The sequence below is a fragment of the Trachypithecus francoisi genome, unplaced genomic scaffold, assembly GCF_009764315.1.
Source record: "Trachypithecus francoisi isolate TF-2019V2 unplaced genomic scaffold, Tfra_2.0 Lachesis_group4, whole genome shotgun sequence".
Lineage (NCBI taxonomy): Eukaryota > Metazoa > Chordata > Mammalia > Primates > Cercopithecidae > Trachypithecus > Trachypithecus francoisi.
In genome coordinates this window covers 30,187,141-30,203,645 of record NW_022681469.1, presented here as the reverse complement: position 1 = coordinate 30,203,645, position 16,505 = coordinate 30,187,141, and the positions used below count along the sequence as shown (strand labels likewise).

The following is a 16,505-nucleotide window of genomic DNA, read 5'->3' as shown; positions in this document are numbered from 1 at the left end:
CCCTTCCCCTGAAGAACCCCCTAGCAAATGTTGACCTCCCTGCTGGATGGCAGGGATGACGGCACAGCATTACAAACATATTTAATACCACAAATTGTACACTTAAAAATGGTTAGGATCATACATTTTAGTGTCTTACCACTATAAAAAATAAATAAATAAAAAATAAAAAAGCAGAAAAGCCAGCGCAGTGGCTCACACCTGTAATCCAGCACTTTGGGAGGCCGAGGCAGGAGGATCACCTGAGCTCAGGAGTTCGAGACCAGCGCGATGGCTCACACCTGTAATCCAGCACTTTGGGAGGCCGAGGCAGGAGGATCACCTGAGCTCAGGAGTTCGAGACCAGCCTGGACAACATGGTAAAACCCCATCTCTACTAAAAACACAAAAAATTAGCCAGGCGTGGTGGTGCATGCCTATAATCCCAGCTACTCGGGAGGCTGAGGCAGGAGAATTCCTTGAACCCAGAGGTTGCAGTGAACCGAGATTGTGCCACTGCACTTCAGCCTGGGCGACAAAGCGAAACTCTGTCTCAAAAAAACCAAAACCCACATCAAAAAACCAAACTGGAGAAAACAGGAGGATTATCATTTTAAAAGAGTATGTTTTTTCTTTTTTGAGACAGAATCTCACTCTGCCACCAGGCTGGAGTGTAGTGGTGCAATCTCGGCTCACTGCAACCTCTGCCTCCCGGGTTCAAGCTGTTCTCCTGCCTCAGCCTCCCGAGTTGCTGGGATTACAGGCGTGAGCCGCCACGCCTGGCTAATTTTTGTATCTTTAGTAGAGACAGGGTTTCACCATGTTGGCCAGGATGGTCTCGATCGCTTCACCTTGTGATCCTCCCGCCTCGGCCTCCCAAAGTGCTGGGATTACAAACGTGGGGTACTGGCCCCGGTTTGTTTTTTGTATGTAAGGATAACTAACATTCACCTGTATTGCAAAGGTAGGCTATCATTTCAGTGCTGGTATAGGACCAGAAACAGAAAAAATTTCCCTTCACAACAGATGTAAAATGGCTGTGTCGGGTAAACCACAAGTATTAAATCCAGGAGACAGAAATTGGTCATCTTTCAATATTTGTAATAAAAATAAAACTGTTTCTTTACTTACTTTTCCCCCCGATCTTAATAAATCTTTACTCTAAAAAAAAAAAAAAAATGCTCGCCCACCCCTGTTACTGGGCCACCCACTGCCTGTCTCGTCCTCGCGTCTCAGCACAACTGTCGCCTTGCAGCGCCACCTGCTGGCCAGATGCTCCACAAACTGCACTCAGCTGTGGAGAGGCAAAGGGTCCCTGCCAGCTTCCCCAGTTCCCCTAGGGATGGTGCAGCCCTCACTGGCCTGGCATGGGGTTCCAGAACAGTCCACTGGAGTCAGGAAAAATCTGGGGCTGGCGGAGGGGTGGCATAAAACATAACTCATATCTCATCTACCTCCCCCTGACCCCAGGGAGTGGGGTGTGCACAAGGACGGAAGCCACTTCCCCAACTGCCTGTCTCTGCCACCCGGCCCAGCAGAGGCAAGGAGGTGTGGGCCCAGGGCCCCCTCCTCGCATTTCCCCTCCTGCCCCAGGCTTCCAGTACTAGGCTCATCCCTGTACTCACGGGCACAGGTCGGACAGCAGTGCTGGGGCCCAGGGGGCAGGAGCTGGCTTGGGGGGCAGCCCACCAGGCTGGGACACTGCCGCCGGTGACAGCGAAGGCTGGGAGGCCCCTTAGGCTGTGGCTACAAGAATGAGTGAGCAGTGGTAGGTCCCGGGCCACAAAAACCCAGAGCTGCCCTTGGCGGGGACTTCCGGCTCCTCCCTCTGCCTGCTGCAACCTCTTCCGGGACGCATCTTGGGCCCTGAACTCCAGGCTGAAGAGAGACTCAGAGTCTTCTAGACATGTTCCTCACCCCATGCCCTAGTCTCCGAGATGATGTCTCCTTCTCCTTTCAGTCACTTGGGCCTGAGCCCTCATGTGACCTTTGATCCTCCGGCGGGCTCATGCCATCCTCCTCCCCAGGCACATGGCTTAGTCCCCTGGCCTGTGATGTAATTTGCCTGCTCCAAGCCCTTCCAGGGCCTTGCAAATAGAACCTCCACAACCCTAGCCACGTCCCAGGTGGCTCTCCGGCCATACACACTCATCCTGCACTGCAGCTGGGGGACCACACATGGCCTCCTGCACACTTGGAACCTGGGCTCCTTGTCTAAACCCAGACCTCCAGGCCCTGTTGGTCTCAGCCCTGCCTTGTCTCCTGGCCACAGGGATACACTCATCTGGCCCCCAGAGTGCCCACTCCATGAAGTGACCAGCTTGGCTGGGCCTCATCCCATGCTGCCCACTCCCCACCCCTCGAGGTGCCCTAGCCCCTCCACTGAGCCCTCACCTACCTGGCAGATGCACACTTCACAGGGGTCTGCTCCAGGCTGGAAGCGTTCCCCGGGCTCATACTTCCGGCCCTCATGCTCACAGTCTTTGGGGTGAGAGCAGAACGGGACCAGGGGGCCTTCAGGTTGGCAGCGAGGCCAGGGTGGAGTCCTCTGTTCCCAACCTCCCCCTGACCCCAGGGAGTGGGGTGTGCACAAGGACGGAGGCCACTTCTCCAACTACCTGTCTTTGCCACCCAGCCCAGCACAGGTAGGGAGGTTTGGGCCCAGGGCTCCCCCCTTGCCTTTCCCCTCCCGTCCCAGGCTTCCAGTACCAGAGCATCGAGGACAGCAGTCATGGGGCCCCTGGTGGGGCTGGGCGCAAGAGCTGATGCACTGGATGCGTGCACAGGTGACGACACCCTCGTGACACATGCAGGAGGAGCAGGCACTGTCGGGGGGCACCCAGCTACTGCCTTCAGGGTGCTCTTCCCCATGAGCCAGGCAGCCTGTGGTGCAAGGTGGGCAGGCACGAGCTTGGAGGTTGAGATCTGGACATCTGCCCCTGGCCCCCCACCCTCAGTGGTCAGCTAGGCACATGGCGCCAGGAGTAGTGGATTTGCAGGGATATGGCAGGAAGGCAGGATGGGGCAGAACTCCTGTCTGTTGTGGAGGGGAAAGGCACTGGGTGGAGTTCAGAACACCTGGGTTCTAATCCTGTTCTGTTCCTGCCTGCTCTGAAGACCAAGCTCCAGGCAGCGGGCACTGCCCAGTGCAGCCCGCACCGGCCACAGTACCTGGCATGTAGCAGCTGTGTCATGAATGCATGTGGACCAGGTGAATGGCTCCATCGCTAACTGTGTGCCCAAGGTAACTCAATCTCTCTGAGCCTCAGTCTCCTCATCTGTTAAATGGGGATTTCCTCTGTCCTGCCTCCCTCACAGAGCAAGTGAAATGCTATGACAGTTCTGTGGTTCTGTAGAAACAACACCAGGCTGGGCAGTGTGTGGGGTGAGGGGGCAGTGGGCAGGGCGAGGGGGCAGTGGGCAGGCTCAGAAAGGCTTAAGTTCAGAGCCAGATGGCCCAAGTGCCCATCTTGGCTCTGCCACCTTCTCTACCTCTCTGTACCTCCACTTTCTCATCTGTAAAATAGGAGGAGTAAGAGTACTTATCTGGTAAGGTTGTTGTGCTGATTAAATGAGATAATACACGTAAAGTGCTCAGGGCCTGGCACATGCTACCTACTCACTGAATGTCAGGTATCTTGATGATGATGATGATGATGATGGTGGTGGTGGTGGTGATGATGATGATGATGATGATGAATGGGGTGTGGTTAGAAAGAGGGGCAGCTTTTTATTTTATTTTTGAGACAGAGTCTTCTTTGTTGCCCAAGCTGGAGCACAGTGGTGCAAATGCAGCTCACTGCAGCCTCAAACTCCTGGGTTCAAGTGATCCTCCCGCCTTGGCCTCCCAAAGTGCTGGGATTGCAAGTGTGAGCTGCTGCACCCAAACCAAGAGAGGCAGCTTTGAGGGAACTCTAACCAGCACCTGGAAGAGGGATGGTCTGGGCAGTCCAGGACAGGGAGAGGTAGGAGAAGCTGAAGGTGGCAAGGGTGTATGCAAGCACCAATTGTGGGGGCAGGGAGGTGGGAGAAGAGCTGGCTGAGGGGAGGGAGGTGGGGTGGACAGAGGGACATAGGGCCAAGGGGCTGAAGCAAGGGGTAGGGCTGGGGGCAGCCATACCTCTGCAGCGAGGGCAGCAGCTCCCCGGCTCGGTGACCTGGAGCTGGCAGGGAAGGGGTGGGCACGGCAGCCGCACACAGCTGACCTGGCCAGCCTGTAGGAGATGCAGAAATACTGACTTGCTGCCTAGGCTGGGGCCCAGAGGTGCTATGGTCCAGCCATCACTCCATGCCTCCCACCTCCTGCTATACCTGACAGCGACACCATTCACAACTGCCTGCTGCTCCCTCAAACTCTTCCCCATCCTGGTGCTCCCGGCCCTGAGAGACGCAGCCTGTGGGGGACATACCTCCTGGGTGGAGGGCCTGTACCACCCTGCCCTGCTCAGCCCAACCTTAGGCCTGGCAGGAAGGGAAGGGGGAGTCAGAGGTGGGGAAGGGCGTGGGGGCCGGGCACGAAGAAGGCAGCTCACTGTGGCAAACAGGGCAGAAGCAGGGGCCTGGAGAGGGGTGGGGGCAGAGAGCTGGGGGACATGGCTTCTTCTGGCAGCGCATGGAACCTTCCTGGGAGAGAGAGGCCCATCACACCCTCAACTGGGCTGCACGTTTCCCCAGGGCTGGAGCCCCTGCTGAGCCTGCAGGGGCCCAAACACCCTCCCTTGGCCCGGGAGACCTGAGCCCAGTCCTGTCCCATGAGATGTCAAGGGCAGAGTGTAGCCCTTGCCACCTGAGTGGAGGAGACAGCCTCTTCCTGGCCGGAGAAGAGGATCAAGGGAGGAAAGGTTACCAAAGTCCCAAAGGGGCTGCCTCACCTGGCAGGTGCAGAGGGAACAGGCAGGGTCAAGTGGGTCAGGAAGGGTCTCTCTGGAGGCAGCAGTGACGCCATGGTAGTGGCATCCTGGCAGAGTGGGGAGTCCAACAGAAGAGCTGCCATCAACAGAACTGCCACTGTCACAAACACACAGCCCCTTCCCCCTCCACGCATACTTGCACACAGCCACACCCACACCCACAGCCACACCCACACATACACATACCCACATACATATACATACCCAGGTACACACACAGCCACACCCACACACACACATACATACCCACATACATATACATACCCAGGTACACACACAGCCACACCCACAATCACAGCCACACACACACATACATACCCACATACATATACATACCCAGGTACACACACAGCCACACCCACAACCACAGCCACACACACACATACATACCCAGATACACACACAGCCATACCCACAACCACATACACACATACATACGCAGACACACACACACACACAGCAGGGGGGAGCGCAACAGAAGAGTTGCCATCAACGGAACTGCCACTGTCACACACACGCGCGCACAGCCCCTCCCCCTCCACACATACGCACATAGCCACACACACACATACACCCACCCACGTACACACATATACCCATATACACACAGACACATACACATACACACATACATACACACATATCCAGACACAGCCACACATACACTTACACACAGAGCCACACACACACAGACACATACACATACAACCACACACACACGGCCATACACACCCCCACATACACACACAGATGCGCAGACACCCACACACATACAGAGATGCCCCCCCCCACACACCCACACACAGGCACACACACACCCACACACCCACATACACACACAGCCCCCTGCACACACATACACAGACACAAATACAGACACACACACCCACATACACACACAGCCCCCCGCACACACATACACAGACACAAATACAGACACACACACACCCACATACACAGCTACAGCCATACACACACACACAGGGCCACACACATACACAGCCACACAAACACACATATACACACAGTCACACATACACAAATACACACACAGCCACACACACAGATACACACACAGACACACATACAGCCACCCACATACATATACACAGACACACATACACACACGGTCACACACACAGAGCAACACACACACATACACAGATACACCCCCACAGAGCCACACACACACACACAAACACGCACACCCAAACACACAGGGCAACACATACACAGCCACACACAGATACACACATACACACACACAGCCACACACACATAGAGAAACACACACAGCCACACTCACAGCCACACATGGCCACACACATACACACAGAGCCACACTCACAGAGCCACACACACAGCCAGACGCACACACACAAACACACACACACAGCCACACATACACAGAGCCACACATACACACAAACACAGAGCCCTGCCCGGGACCCCTATCAAAGGTGAGGGAGTGGGAGAGTGAGAGGAGAGTATGGTGGAGCGACAGGCAGTGGGAGGGCTGGGAAGAAAGCGGAATTGGTGAGAGAGGTACCCCTGGGAACCCCAGCAGGGGGAATGGAAGGGCAGGTGTGGCCCTACCCTGGCAGGTCGGGCAGCAGTGCCCAGAGGGGATGAGTGGGTGGCTGCAGCCCAGAGGTTCACAGGGCCGGCGGCCGCAGGTCACGAAGCCTCCAAGGCAGGTACACAGGTTGCAGGGTTCTCGAGGATCTGGGAACTCCTGGTTACTCAGGTAGGACTCCCCCAGGTACTCACAGCCTTTCAGAGAAGAGACAGAGAGGCCGAGGGGAGGGACATAAAGGGATGAGAGCACAGCGGTCGTAGGCTCTGAGCTTGGGCCTGTTATGCATCCAAGATCTCAACGATCTAGAGTAGGGGGTGGGGGTCACAGTCCAAGCCCAAGGAGCAAAGCAGTCGTGAGGGACGCGGGGTTTGGATTGGCCAAAGGGCAAACTTTCTCCCCTTTGTCCTGCAAAAAACCTTCCTGTTTAACTTGCAGAAAAACACCCACAAGCAATCTGCTGCCCCAGGGTTAAATACTCAGCAGGCCACTGCCAGAGGCACCAGTTTTCCAGCCCGCAGAGCTGGGAGTAGCTGACTCAGCTGACTCAGGTGGTGGAACCCAAGGTAGCACCTTTCCCACGCTCTTCCAAGCCCACTGATGAATCCAGGAGGGGGTGGGGTCCCAGGGTGGTGGCAGCCTGCCCTTGGCACCTCTGCCATTTGCTCACCTCCCTTTTTAAAAAAGGGTGAATTTCAGGCTGAAAGCCTTGGTGGGCAAAAGTATCTGACTAGGATTTAACAACATGATAATTTTAATTGTATTCATTTTTATGGTAATGTGGTTCTGGCAAGTCTACTTTTCCACTTACAGTATGATATAAAACTCCTTTCTAAATCAATTTAAATTAATAAGTGAGTTAATCGGAAGGCAAGTAGTAAACAAAATTACAGTTGGTAGAGGGCGACTGGCCAAAATTGCCAAGATTGCACAAGAGTGAGGGAAGACAGGAGGACTGGGGGACTGGGTCTTTTTACAAGAGCCAAATTTAGGCCCAGAGGTTTTGTAACTTGCCTAAGACCACACACCAAATAGCAACAGAGGCAGGAGAAGATCCAGGCTTTAGTCTCAGGCTTTCTTTCTTTTTTTTTTTTTAGACAAGGTCTCACTCTGTCACCCAGCCTGGAGTACAGTGGTGAAAACATGGCTCACTGTAGCCTCAAACTCCTAGGCAATCCTCAGCCTCCCAAGTAGTACAAGAGCCACCGCAACCAACTGATTTAAAATTTTTTCTGTAGAGACAAGATCTCTCTATGTTGCCAAGATGGTCTTGAGCTTCTGGGCTCAAGCCATCCTCCTGCCTCAGCCTCCCAAATTGTTGGGGTCACAGGCTCAAGCTAGGCTCCCGGCCTCAGGGCTTTTTCTTACTGTAATAAATAGTTTAGATCCACCCTAGGGCAGTAAAGATTATGCTGACAAAAAAAAAAAAAAAAAAAGATTATGCTGACCCAGCCCTCTGGTCCCCCCATCCCACCCCCGCAGTTCCCTATCCCCTGACCCTCACCATCACAGTCAGGGCAGCAGTCGCCCCTGGCAGGGAAGGGGCACAGTGCAGGGCCACATGCCTTGGGCTCGCAGCTCACGCTGCCCTCCCAGCAAAGGCAGAGGTGGCAGGCGGCAGTGGTAGATGGGAAGCGCTCCCCGCTGGCAAACTCCTTCCCCTGGTACAGGCAGCCTGGGGAGAAGGGCAGGGGCTGGGGGCCGTGGGGGCTGGGGGCCGTGCGGGCTGGCTCCCAGGCCTTGCTGACCGGACGCTACATTCCTAACGAGATGGGCGGAGGGGGCCTGGAGGAGGGGGACTGGGCAGGGCGCTCCGGGGCGGGGCGGGCCGGGGCGGGCCGGGGCGGGGCTGCAGGACGCTGGTGGCCTGGAGGGGCGCCGCCAGGGCGTTACCGTCGCAGGAGGGGCAGCAAGGACCCTGGCGCGGGTGCGCGCAGGGCGCGGGCGGGCAAGGCAGCCGATGGCAGGACACGGAGCCGTCGAGGCAGAGGCAGCGGCGGCAGGGATCGCCGGGCGGGGAGAAGTACTCCTGGTGGCGAGCGGGGGCCGCGCCGGGCCGTGGGCAGCCGGCGGGGGCTGGGGCGGCTGCGGCGAGAGCGCGCGTTAAAGGGGCCCAGGAACAGGCCTCCGAGGGGACCTCGGGGGAGGAGCAGCCGAGGGATGCGGCCCCTACCCGGGCACTGCGGGCAGCAATCTCCCGGCAGCAGGACAGGCTCTGGACAGGGCAGCGGCGAGCAGCGGCGGGTCAGGCACTGCACGTTGCCGCTCTATGGACCGACAGACGCACCACGGGTCCGTGGGTTAGTTGGGGGAGGCCGAGGAGACCCCTCCCATCCAGTTGCCACCAGGTCCCACCCCTCCCACCTGGGCGGGCCTCTCCTGGCCCCCGCAAGTTCCGCCTCCACTCCTCTAGGTTCCTCCCACCCAGATGCAGACTCACCAGACAGCGACACAGACGGCAGGGGTCAGAAGGGTGGGGGAAGTCCGCTCCGCTGGGGTACTCTTTCCCGCCAAAGGCACAGCCTGTGGGAGGGAGCGGCTATAGCCTGGGAGACGACGACTCCCCCAGGGCGTGCTGCCTTCCCAGGTCCAAGTCATCCCAGAAGATCGCCCGACCCGCCCAGCTCACCGCTGCAGTCGTTCGGGCAGCAGGTCCCAGGCAGCGGGTGGGCACAGGGGGCCCTGAGGCAGGCGCGAGGCTGGCAGCGGGCATGGCCTTCCTGGCATCGGCACTCCTGGCAGGGGTCTCGGGGGTGGGAGAAGCTCTCACCATCCACAAACACTTCTTCTTCCAGGATGCAGTCTAGGCGGTGGACAGTGGGGGCAGGTATGAGGGCAAAGCCTGACAGCCCCTCCAGCCCTGGAGTCCGGAGCCGCTGCCCAAGTGCCCACTTGGAAGCTGACTCGATAGGGAAGAGGAGGAAGTGGCCATGTGCACGTGTGTGCAGGCGTGTGTACCGTTCTGAGCACACACGTGTGTGTGCATGAGCATTGGGGATCATTCACCTGCAGGCAGATGTGTGTCTCTGAGGGGAAGAAGGGGAGTGCTTACACACGTGTGTACCTGTGTTTGACACATGCCCTTACACAGACTCTCTATGAGGGCAGGGACATGTCCCATGCATCCCAGCACCCCGCCTCCTATGTGGCAGACTCAAGTGTCTGCTCATGAACCTGTGTTATCCAGGTAGATACATGGGCTTACCTAGGGGGTAGGGGGTGGGGGCTCTAGAGTGGTGGTAGGGGACAGTAGTTACTAAAAGAGGAAATGCAGCACGGAAAGGGGGGGCGGTGGTGTAGGTACAGGCAGGAATAAACAAATCTCTACTCTCCCTCCCACCCACCCACACCCTGTGAGTTCCAGAGTCCTAAGCTCTGAAACAGGACTGAAACAATTCAGAAGGCCATTGCTTTCTAAGGTATCTGTTGGGTCCCTGGGGCTGTGGGACAGCAGCCTCTGGGGCCCTGATCCCCTCAGGCACAGTGAGTGCCCACATACCTGGGCACCTGGGGCAACACTGGCCCGGTCCACTCTGGGGCCTGGCACAGGTCGTGAGAGGGCAGTCAACCAAGGAGCATGTCACAGTTCCATCCTGGGAGACAGCAGGGGAGAGAGCAATGGGGGCATGCCCAGGAGGGGCTCAGCAGGGCAGCAGCAAGGCTGGGCAGCTACCTGACAGCGGCAGACATGGCAAGGGCTGTCTGCGTCCGTGAAGTTCTGCCCATTGGTATACACTTGGCCATGGTAGGTGCAGCTGTCACAGCTGGGGCAGCAGGCACCTGGGTGGGGCAGGCTGGTCAGGGTGAGCTGGGTAATGCAGGGGAAGAAAGCCAGGATCAGCCCAGGCACTCACCAGGGGGCTGGGTGGGGTGCTGGCAGGGGGCTGGGGGGCAGAGCGCAGCCCTGCACTTGGGTACCCCATCTTGACAGACGCAGGTGGTGCAGGGCCGACCATCAGGCTCCCACTGGACTCCCTCAGCAAACTCCTCTCCATCCAGCACACAGGCTGTAGTAAGGGGGCTATCACATGGCAGCCTGCACACCTCCCACCCATCCCTGTCCTTCCCAGGACACAGGAACCCCAGCTTCACCATCCCCACTGACACTGTAGAATGGCTAGTGGATGTAGCAACCCGTACGCTGTCCAGGGAAGGAGCACCCTCCATTTGTAGCCCTCGGAGGCAGCGCCCGTAGCAGCTGCTCCTCCCCTTCTCACACACACACCTGGGCATAGCTGGTGACCAGAGGCAGGCAGGGCACAGGGAGTGACTGGGCACTCCTGCTCCTCACAGGAGACCTCGCCAGCCTAGGAGGGAAGCAGGTGAGACACCCTGAAGGAATGAGGCAGATCTGGGTGTGAGCGGAGGAACCACCTACCTGGCAGGAGCAGCGGACACAGAGGCCCCGCTCTTGGAGTCTGAAGGTCTCCTGGCTCTGATACTGGTGTCCCTGGTACTCACAGCCTGGATGGGATGACAGGGGCGTGGGGTAATAGGACTGGAAGCAGACGGGAAGCTTCACATCACCCCAAGGCGTCCAACCCCCACCCAGACAACGAAGACCCAGCAGAGTTCTCCAGGGTGCTCTGCCAGCAGCCCCCCGCCCCCCCACAGCTATGCCACAGAAGCGCAGGCCCCAGCGTGGTGCCAGTTTGTCATGAGAAGGTATGGTGAGGACTCACTTTGGGAACAGGGTAACAGGGGCTTAGGTCCAAGAGAAGCAAATCCCCCACACCTGGAGCCTCTCTGTGGCCAAGGCCTGCCCCTCCCGCAGTGACTCTGGCCCCCACTCACCATCGCAGACAGGGCAGCACTGCCCAGGGATCTTGCCTGGGTGTCTGCAGGGCACCGGCGGGCAGGGCAGAGGCTCACACTGGACACTCCCGTTCTGCCAACAGGGCCTGGTCAGGACACCAGAGGCAGGCCCAGGAGCCAGGCCCTCCCTGCCAGGCAGCCACACTCACAGCGCAGCGGCAGTGCGAGCAGGGGTCCCCTGAGCCCACGGGCTCCCCGCTGCGGTGCTCCCGCCCGTTTAGGAAACAGCCTGTTGGGAAGGGGGGCCTTAGATGTTCCTCTGGGGCCCCTCCCTGCCCCCTCCTGGCCTCCATGGGCTCCTGAGCAGGGCCACCCATCAGCTTTCTCCAGGTTGATCCCCATGGTCAGGTCCCTGCCCTTCCCACCGACTCACCATCACACACAGGGCAGCAGGTGCCTGGGAGGGGCCGGGCTGGGTACGGACACAGGCTGGCACATTCTCGCTGGCGGCACTGGATGTGACCCTCCTGGAGGGGAGAATGAATAGGGGAAGGGGCTGTTGGGGCTCAACTGAGAAGAGGAAATGGCATCAGAACCCCTGCTATCCACTTATTAGATGTTGTTATGGATTGAATTGTGTGGCCCCGCCCCCAAATCCATATGTTGAACTCACCCCCAGCACCTCAGCCTGTTACATTATTTGGAAACAGGGTCATTGCAGATGTAATTAGTTAAGATGAGGTCATACTGGATCAGGGTGGGTTCCTAATCCAATATAACTAGTATCTTTTTTTTTTTTTTTGAGATGGTGAAAAAGACCTTGCTGATAAAACAAGTTGCAGGTTTGCAGGTTGTAAATTGAGACAGAGTTTCACTCTTGTTGCCCAGGATGGAATGCAATGGTGTGATCTCAGCTCACTGCAACCTCTACCTCCTGGGTTCAAGCGATTCTCCTGCCTCAGCCTCCCGGGTAGCTGGGATTACAGGCACCACCCCCACGCCCTGCTAATTTTTTTTTTTTTTTTTTGAGGAGGAGGAGTCTCGCTCTGTCGCCCGGACTGGAGTGCAGTGGCCGGATCTCAGCTCACTGCAAGCTCCGCCTCCTGGGTTTACGCCATTCTGCTGCCTCAGCCTCCCGAGTAGCTGGGACTACAGGCACCCGCCACCTCGCCCGGCTAGTTTTTTGTATTTTTTAGTAGAGACGGGGTTTCACCCTGTTAGCCAGGATGGTCTCGATCTCCTGCCCTCGTGATCCGCCCGTCTTGGCCTCCCAAAGTGCTGGGATTACAGGCTTGAGCCACCGCGCCCGGCCGGCCCTGCTAATTTTTTATACTTTTAGCACAGACGGGGTTTCACCATGTTGGCCAGGCTGGTCTCAAACTCCTGGCCTCAGGTGATCTACATGCCTTGGTCTTCCAAAGTGCTGGGTTTACAGGCATGAGTCACTGTGCCAGGCAGTATTCCTCTAAAAAGGGGAAATTTACACACACACACACACACACAGACACACACAGGGAGAATGGTATGGAAAAGAGAAGGTATGGCCGGGCGCGGTGGCTCAAGCTTGTAATCCCAGCATTTTGGGAGGCCGAGACGGGTGGATCACGAGGTCAGGAGATCGAGACCATCCTGGCTAACACCGTGAAACCCCGTCTCTACTAAAAAATACAAAAAACTAGCCGGGCAAGGTGGCGGGCGCCTGTAGTCCCAGCTACTCAGGAGGCTAAGGCAGGAGAATGGTGTAAACCCGGGAGGCGGAGCTTGCAGTGAGCTGAGATCCGGCCACTGCACTCCAGCCCGGGCTACAGAGAGAGACTCCATCTCAAAAAAAAATAAAAGGAGGGGGGAGGCAGAGGTTCAGGTGCTGCAGAAGCCAAGGAATGCCAGTGATCACCAGCGAACCACCAGAAGTGAGGAGAGACGCTGAAGCAGATTCCTCCTCACATTCCCAGAAGGAATCAACCCTCCCACACCTTGATCTCACACTTCTGGCCTCTAGCACTGTGAGAGAATGTATTTACATTGTTCAAGACACCCAGTAAGTGGCACTTTGTTACAGCAGCCCAAGAAACTCATACGGATACATAAACTGGCAAGTCACTTAAGCGCTCTGTGACTCAGTTTACTCATCTGAAAAAAAATGGACAATAATAGTCCTGTTCTCATAGGCTTGTTGTGGGATCAAAGGAAACAAGGGATCTGGTGTGGCGCCTACCTCTAGAAGCTGGCACTTAGCATGGTGACTGCTGCCACTCCCCAAAGGCTTGACTCCAAAAGACCCCATGCCTTGAATTCACACCCACATCCCTGGGCCCACTGCCTCCAGCTCTGTCAGGATCTGAGCAGCCAATGACTTCTCACGGGTGGGGAGAGGGAGGACATGGTTGTGTCAGAGGCATTTGAACCACAGCAACTCCATCTTGAATAAGGGCTAGGTGAAATGAGGCTGAGACCTACTGGGCTGCATCCCCAGATAGTTAGGCATTCCAAGTCACAGGATGACATAGAGGACGGCACAAACTACAGATCATAAAGACCTTGCTGATAAAACAGATTGCAGCCAAAACCCACCAAAACCAAGATGGCAATGAGAGTGACCTCTGGTCGTCCTCACTGCTACACTCCCGTCAGCGCCATGACAGTTTACAAATGCCATGGCAACGGCAGGAAGTTACCCTATATGGTCTAGAAGGGGGCATCATGAATAATCCACCTCTTGCTAAGCACATCATCAAGAAATAACCATAAAAATGGGCAACCAGCAGCCCTCAGGGCTGCTCTGTCTATGGAGTAGCCATTCTTTTACTCCTTTACTTTCCTAATAAACTTGCTTTCACTTTGCTCTATAGACTTGCCCTGACTTTTTTCTTGTGCAAGATCCAAGAACCCTCTCTTGGGGTCTGGATCAGGACCCCTTTCCTGTAACACCTTTCTGGCGACCACTGAAGGGATGATAGTGTGGTTACCCCCGACCCACAGGCTAATTTTGGTAAGTGATGGGGTCTGGTAACATCTTTCTAGTGAGCCATGGAAGGGACAATACTGAAGAAATCCCCCGAACTTCTAAATAGGCTGCACCAGTGGGGTGCATATACCCAGGGAAAGAATGGGATTGGGTCAGAGGCTCCACTTAGGGGAGTTAGAGGCCTCTCTTAATAAAAGGCATGGACACTTGATGGGCCTTGGGATGGAGGCCCAACTCAGGAGGGTTAGAGTCCCTTCGAAGAGTTAGACGATTAGAGGCCCCTCTGGGTAAAGTCTCTCCCAGTTAAGAATGGGTTTGGCACTACAGGATGTTAACTGCTATTCTGTTGGGATTAATCTGTCTTGTACTCACAGCTGACGGCTGTGGGTGACAGGATTAGGCAAGTACAGGATCGTGGGACACGGGGAGCTTTTTCCTCCCTAAAAGGGAAAACTTAAGAGCTGATAGGACTGCCGAAAAAGATCCCTTCGTGGCTGGGCGCGGTGGCTCATGCCTGTAATCCCAGCACTTTGGGAGGCCAAGGAGGGCAGATCATGAGGTCAAGAGATTGAGACCATCCTGGCCAACATAGTGGAACTCCATCTCTACTAAAAATACAAAAAATTAGCTGGGCGTGGTGGCAGGCGCCTGTAATCCCAGCTACTTGGGAGGCTGAGGCAGGAGAATTGCTTAAAGCCGGGAGGCAGAGGTTGCAGTGAGCCATGATCGCGCCACTGCACTCCAGCCCGACGGACAATACGAGACTCCATCTGACCAAAAAAAAAAAAAAAAAATTAGCTGGGCACGGTGGCACACGCCTGTAGTCCCAGCTACCAGCTACTCGGGAGGCTGAGGCAGGAGAATCACTTGAAACCAGGAGGCGGTGGCACACGCCTGTAGGCCTGTAGTCCCAGCTACCAGCTACTCGGGAGGCTGAGGCAGGAGAATCACTTGAAACCAGGAGGCAGAAGTTGCAGTGAGCTGAGATCATGCCATTTCACTCCAGCCTGGTGACAGAGCAAGACTCTTATCTCAAAAAAAAAAAAAAAAAAAAAAATCCCTTCACTACTGATATGCGGCCACCCAAACTTTTGAGCAACAGGTGGGTCTTTCTCTGGCCTCCCTGAGCACTTCGCCTTTCCCACTCTGCCTCAGACAATGCTTCCCCCTGTGCCCTCCACTGCAAGTTGGTTGAATGAATGATAAAAATCACCGTTTATTTCCTCTGTAAAGTTTTGATTAATGGAAAAAAAGAATGTATGAGCTAGTCTTAAGCTCTAGTGAATCTGGTGTGCTTTGTGTGTCTTTCTGTATTGTTCTGTCATGAAGAAAAAGACCTTAGTATAGAACACAGGCTTAAGACACCTGTAAGCCTGCTTTTCAAGACAACCCAGCAAACTGGTCAGTTACAAACTTTGCTGCAGGTCCCTGAAAAAAAACTGGATAAGGTTTCCCTCTTGTCTTGTATGTCCTTGGGAGCTTGACCTTGTAACCACATGGCAGTACTCTCTCTTGGTCTCTGCCCTCACAATGGTGACTTGGGTTCAGGGTTCAGTTCACAACTTAGAGGATGAGCCCTTTATCTTTTTTTGTCTATGTATTTATATGTGTGGTGTGTGTGATGTTTATATAGAAAAGAGCTTTAACTAATTGGTTTAATAATAATAAGAGCTTAAATATTTTTGTCAGAAAAGTAAAAAGTCTAATGCCTTTTAGTTCATGTGACTTAAGTAATCTTTGGGAAATAAGCACAGTTTTAAAGATTATTGATAAAATAAAAATATCTTCAAAAATGTAAACCTTTGGTCTAAATTATGCAGGTCAGATATTAGGTTTGCTAAATGCTTTAAGGTCATAAACTGCTTCTTTGACTTTTGAAAATTATCCGATTTATTTTGGAGCTTTAGATTCTAGATAAGGCCTGGGGACATGTGGAATTAGCCATGTCTCCTAGTTATGCAAAAAAGGTTATAAAGCAAATAGATTTTATATAAGAAAGGATCTTGTATGGTAAACTCGTGTCCTAAAGTAAAATGACTGGTTGTTTAAAGAGAGGAATGTTTAAGACAAGTCAGAAAGTTCCAAGCATATTGTACATCATCTGTGTAAGTCATGAAAGAATTCGTGAAAGGGAATTTATGCAATAAATGTTGTACAATTTAAAGGGTGTTAGGCCTCCTAAAAGTTTCATAAAATGCCACTATGACTCTTTTTTTCTTTCTGTTTTTTTTTTGTTTTGTTTTGAGACAGTCTCACTCTGTCACCCAGGCTAGGGTGCAATGGTGCAATCTTGGCTCACTGCAACCTCCGCCTCCTGGGC

General features: G+C 54.9%; 1 protein-coding gene across 2 annotated transcripts in view; it reads right to left on the bottom strand.

Moving 5' to 3' along the window:
* The window catches only part of KCP (kielin cysteine rich BMP regulator), a 42,482-nt gene that overhangs the window by 13,354 nt on the left and 12,623 nt on the right, over positions 1-16,505 (bottom strand). For both annotated transcript variants that reach the window (XM_033194351.1, XM_033194352.1), the window contains exons 9-29: positions 11,654-11,747; positions 11,430-11,509; positions 11,260-11,353; positions 10,844-10,929; positions 10,691-10,772; positions 10,320-10,472; positions 10,139-10,245; positions 9,965-10,058; positions 9,095-9,268; positions 8,906-8,988; positions 8,639-8,732; positions 8,359-8,550; positions 7,970-8,140; positions 6,486-6,662; positions 4,851-4,936; positions 4,512-4,602; positions 4,291-4,373; positions 4,100-4,193; positions 2,689-2,862; positions 2,378-2,460; positions 1,605-1,725 (exon numbers count right to left, since the gene is read on the bottom strand). In XM_033194351.1, the coding sequence (XP_033050242.1) occupies positions 1,605-1,725; positions 2,378-2,460; positions 2,689-2,862; positions 4,100-4,193; positions 4,291-4,373; positions 4,512-4,602; positions 4,851-4,936; positions 6,486-6,662; positions 7,970-8,140; positions 8,359-8,550; positions 8,639-8,732; positions 8,906-8,988; positions 9,095-9,268; positions 9,965-10,058; positions 10,139-10,245; positions 10,320-10,472; positions 10,691-10,772; positions 10,844-10,929; positions 11,260-11,353; positions 11,430-11,509; positions 11,654-11,747 (2,413 nt within the window). The remainder of the gene's footprint in view (positions 1-1,604; positions 1,726-2,377; positions 2,461-2,688; positions 2,863-4,099; positions 4,194-4,290; positions 4,374-4,511; positions 4,603-4,850; positions 4,937-6,485; positions 6,663-7,969; positions 8,141-8,358; positions 8,551-8,638; positions 8,733-8,905; positions 8,989-9,094; positions 9,269-9,964; positions 10,059-10,138; positions 10,246-10,319; positions 10,473-10,690; positions 10,773-10,843; positions 10,930-11,259; positions 11,354-11,429; positions 11,510-11,653; positions 11,748-16,505) is intronic.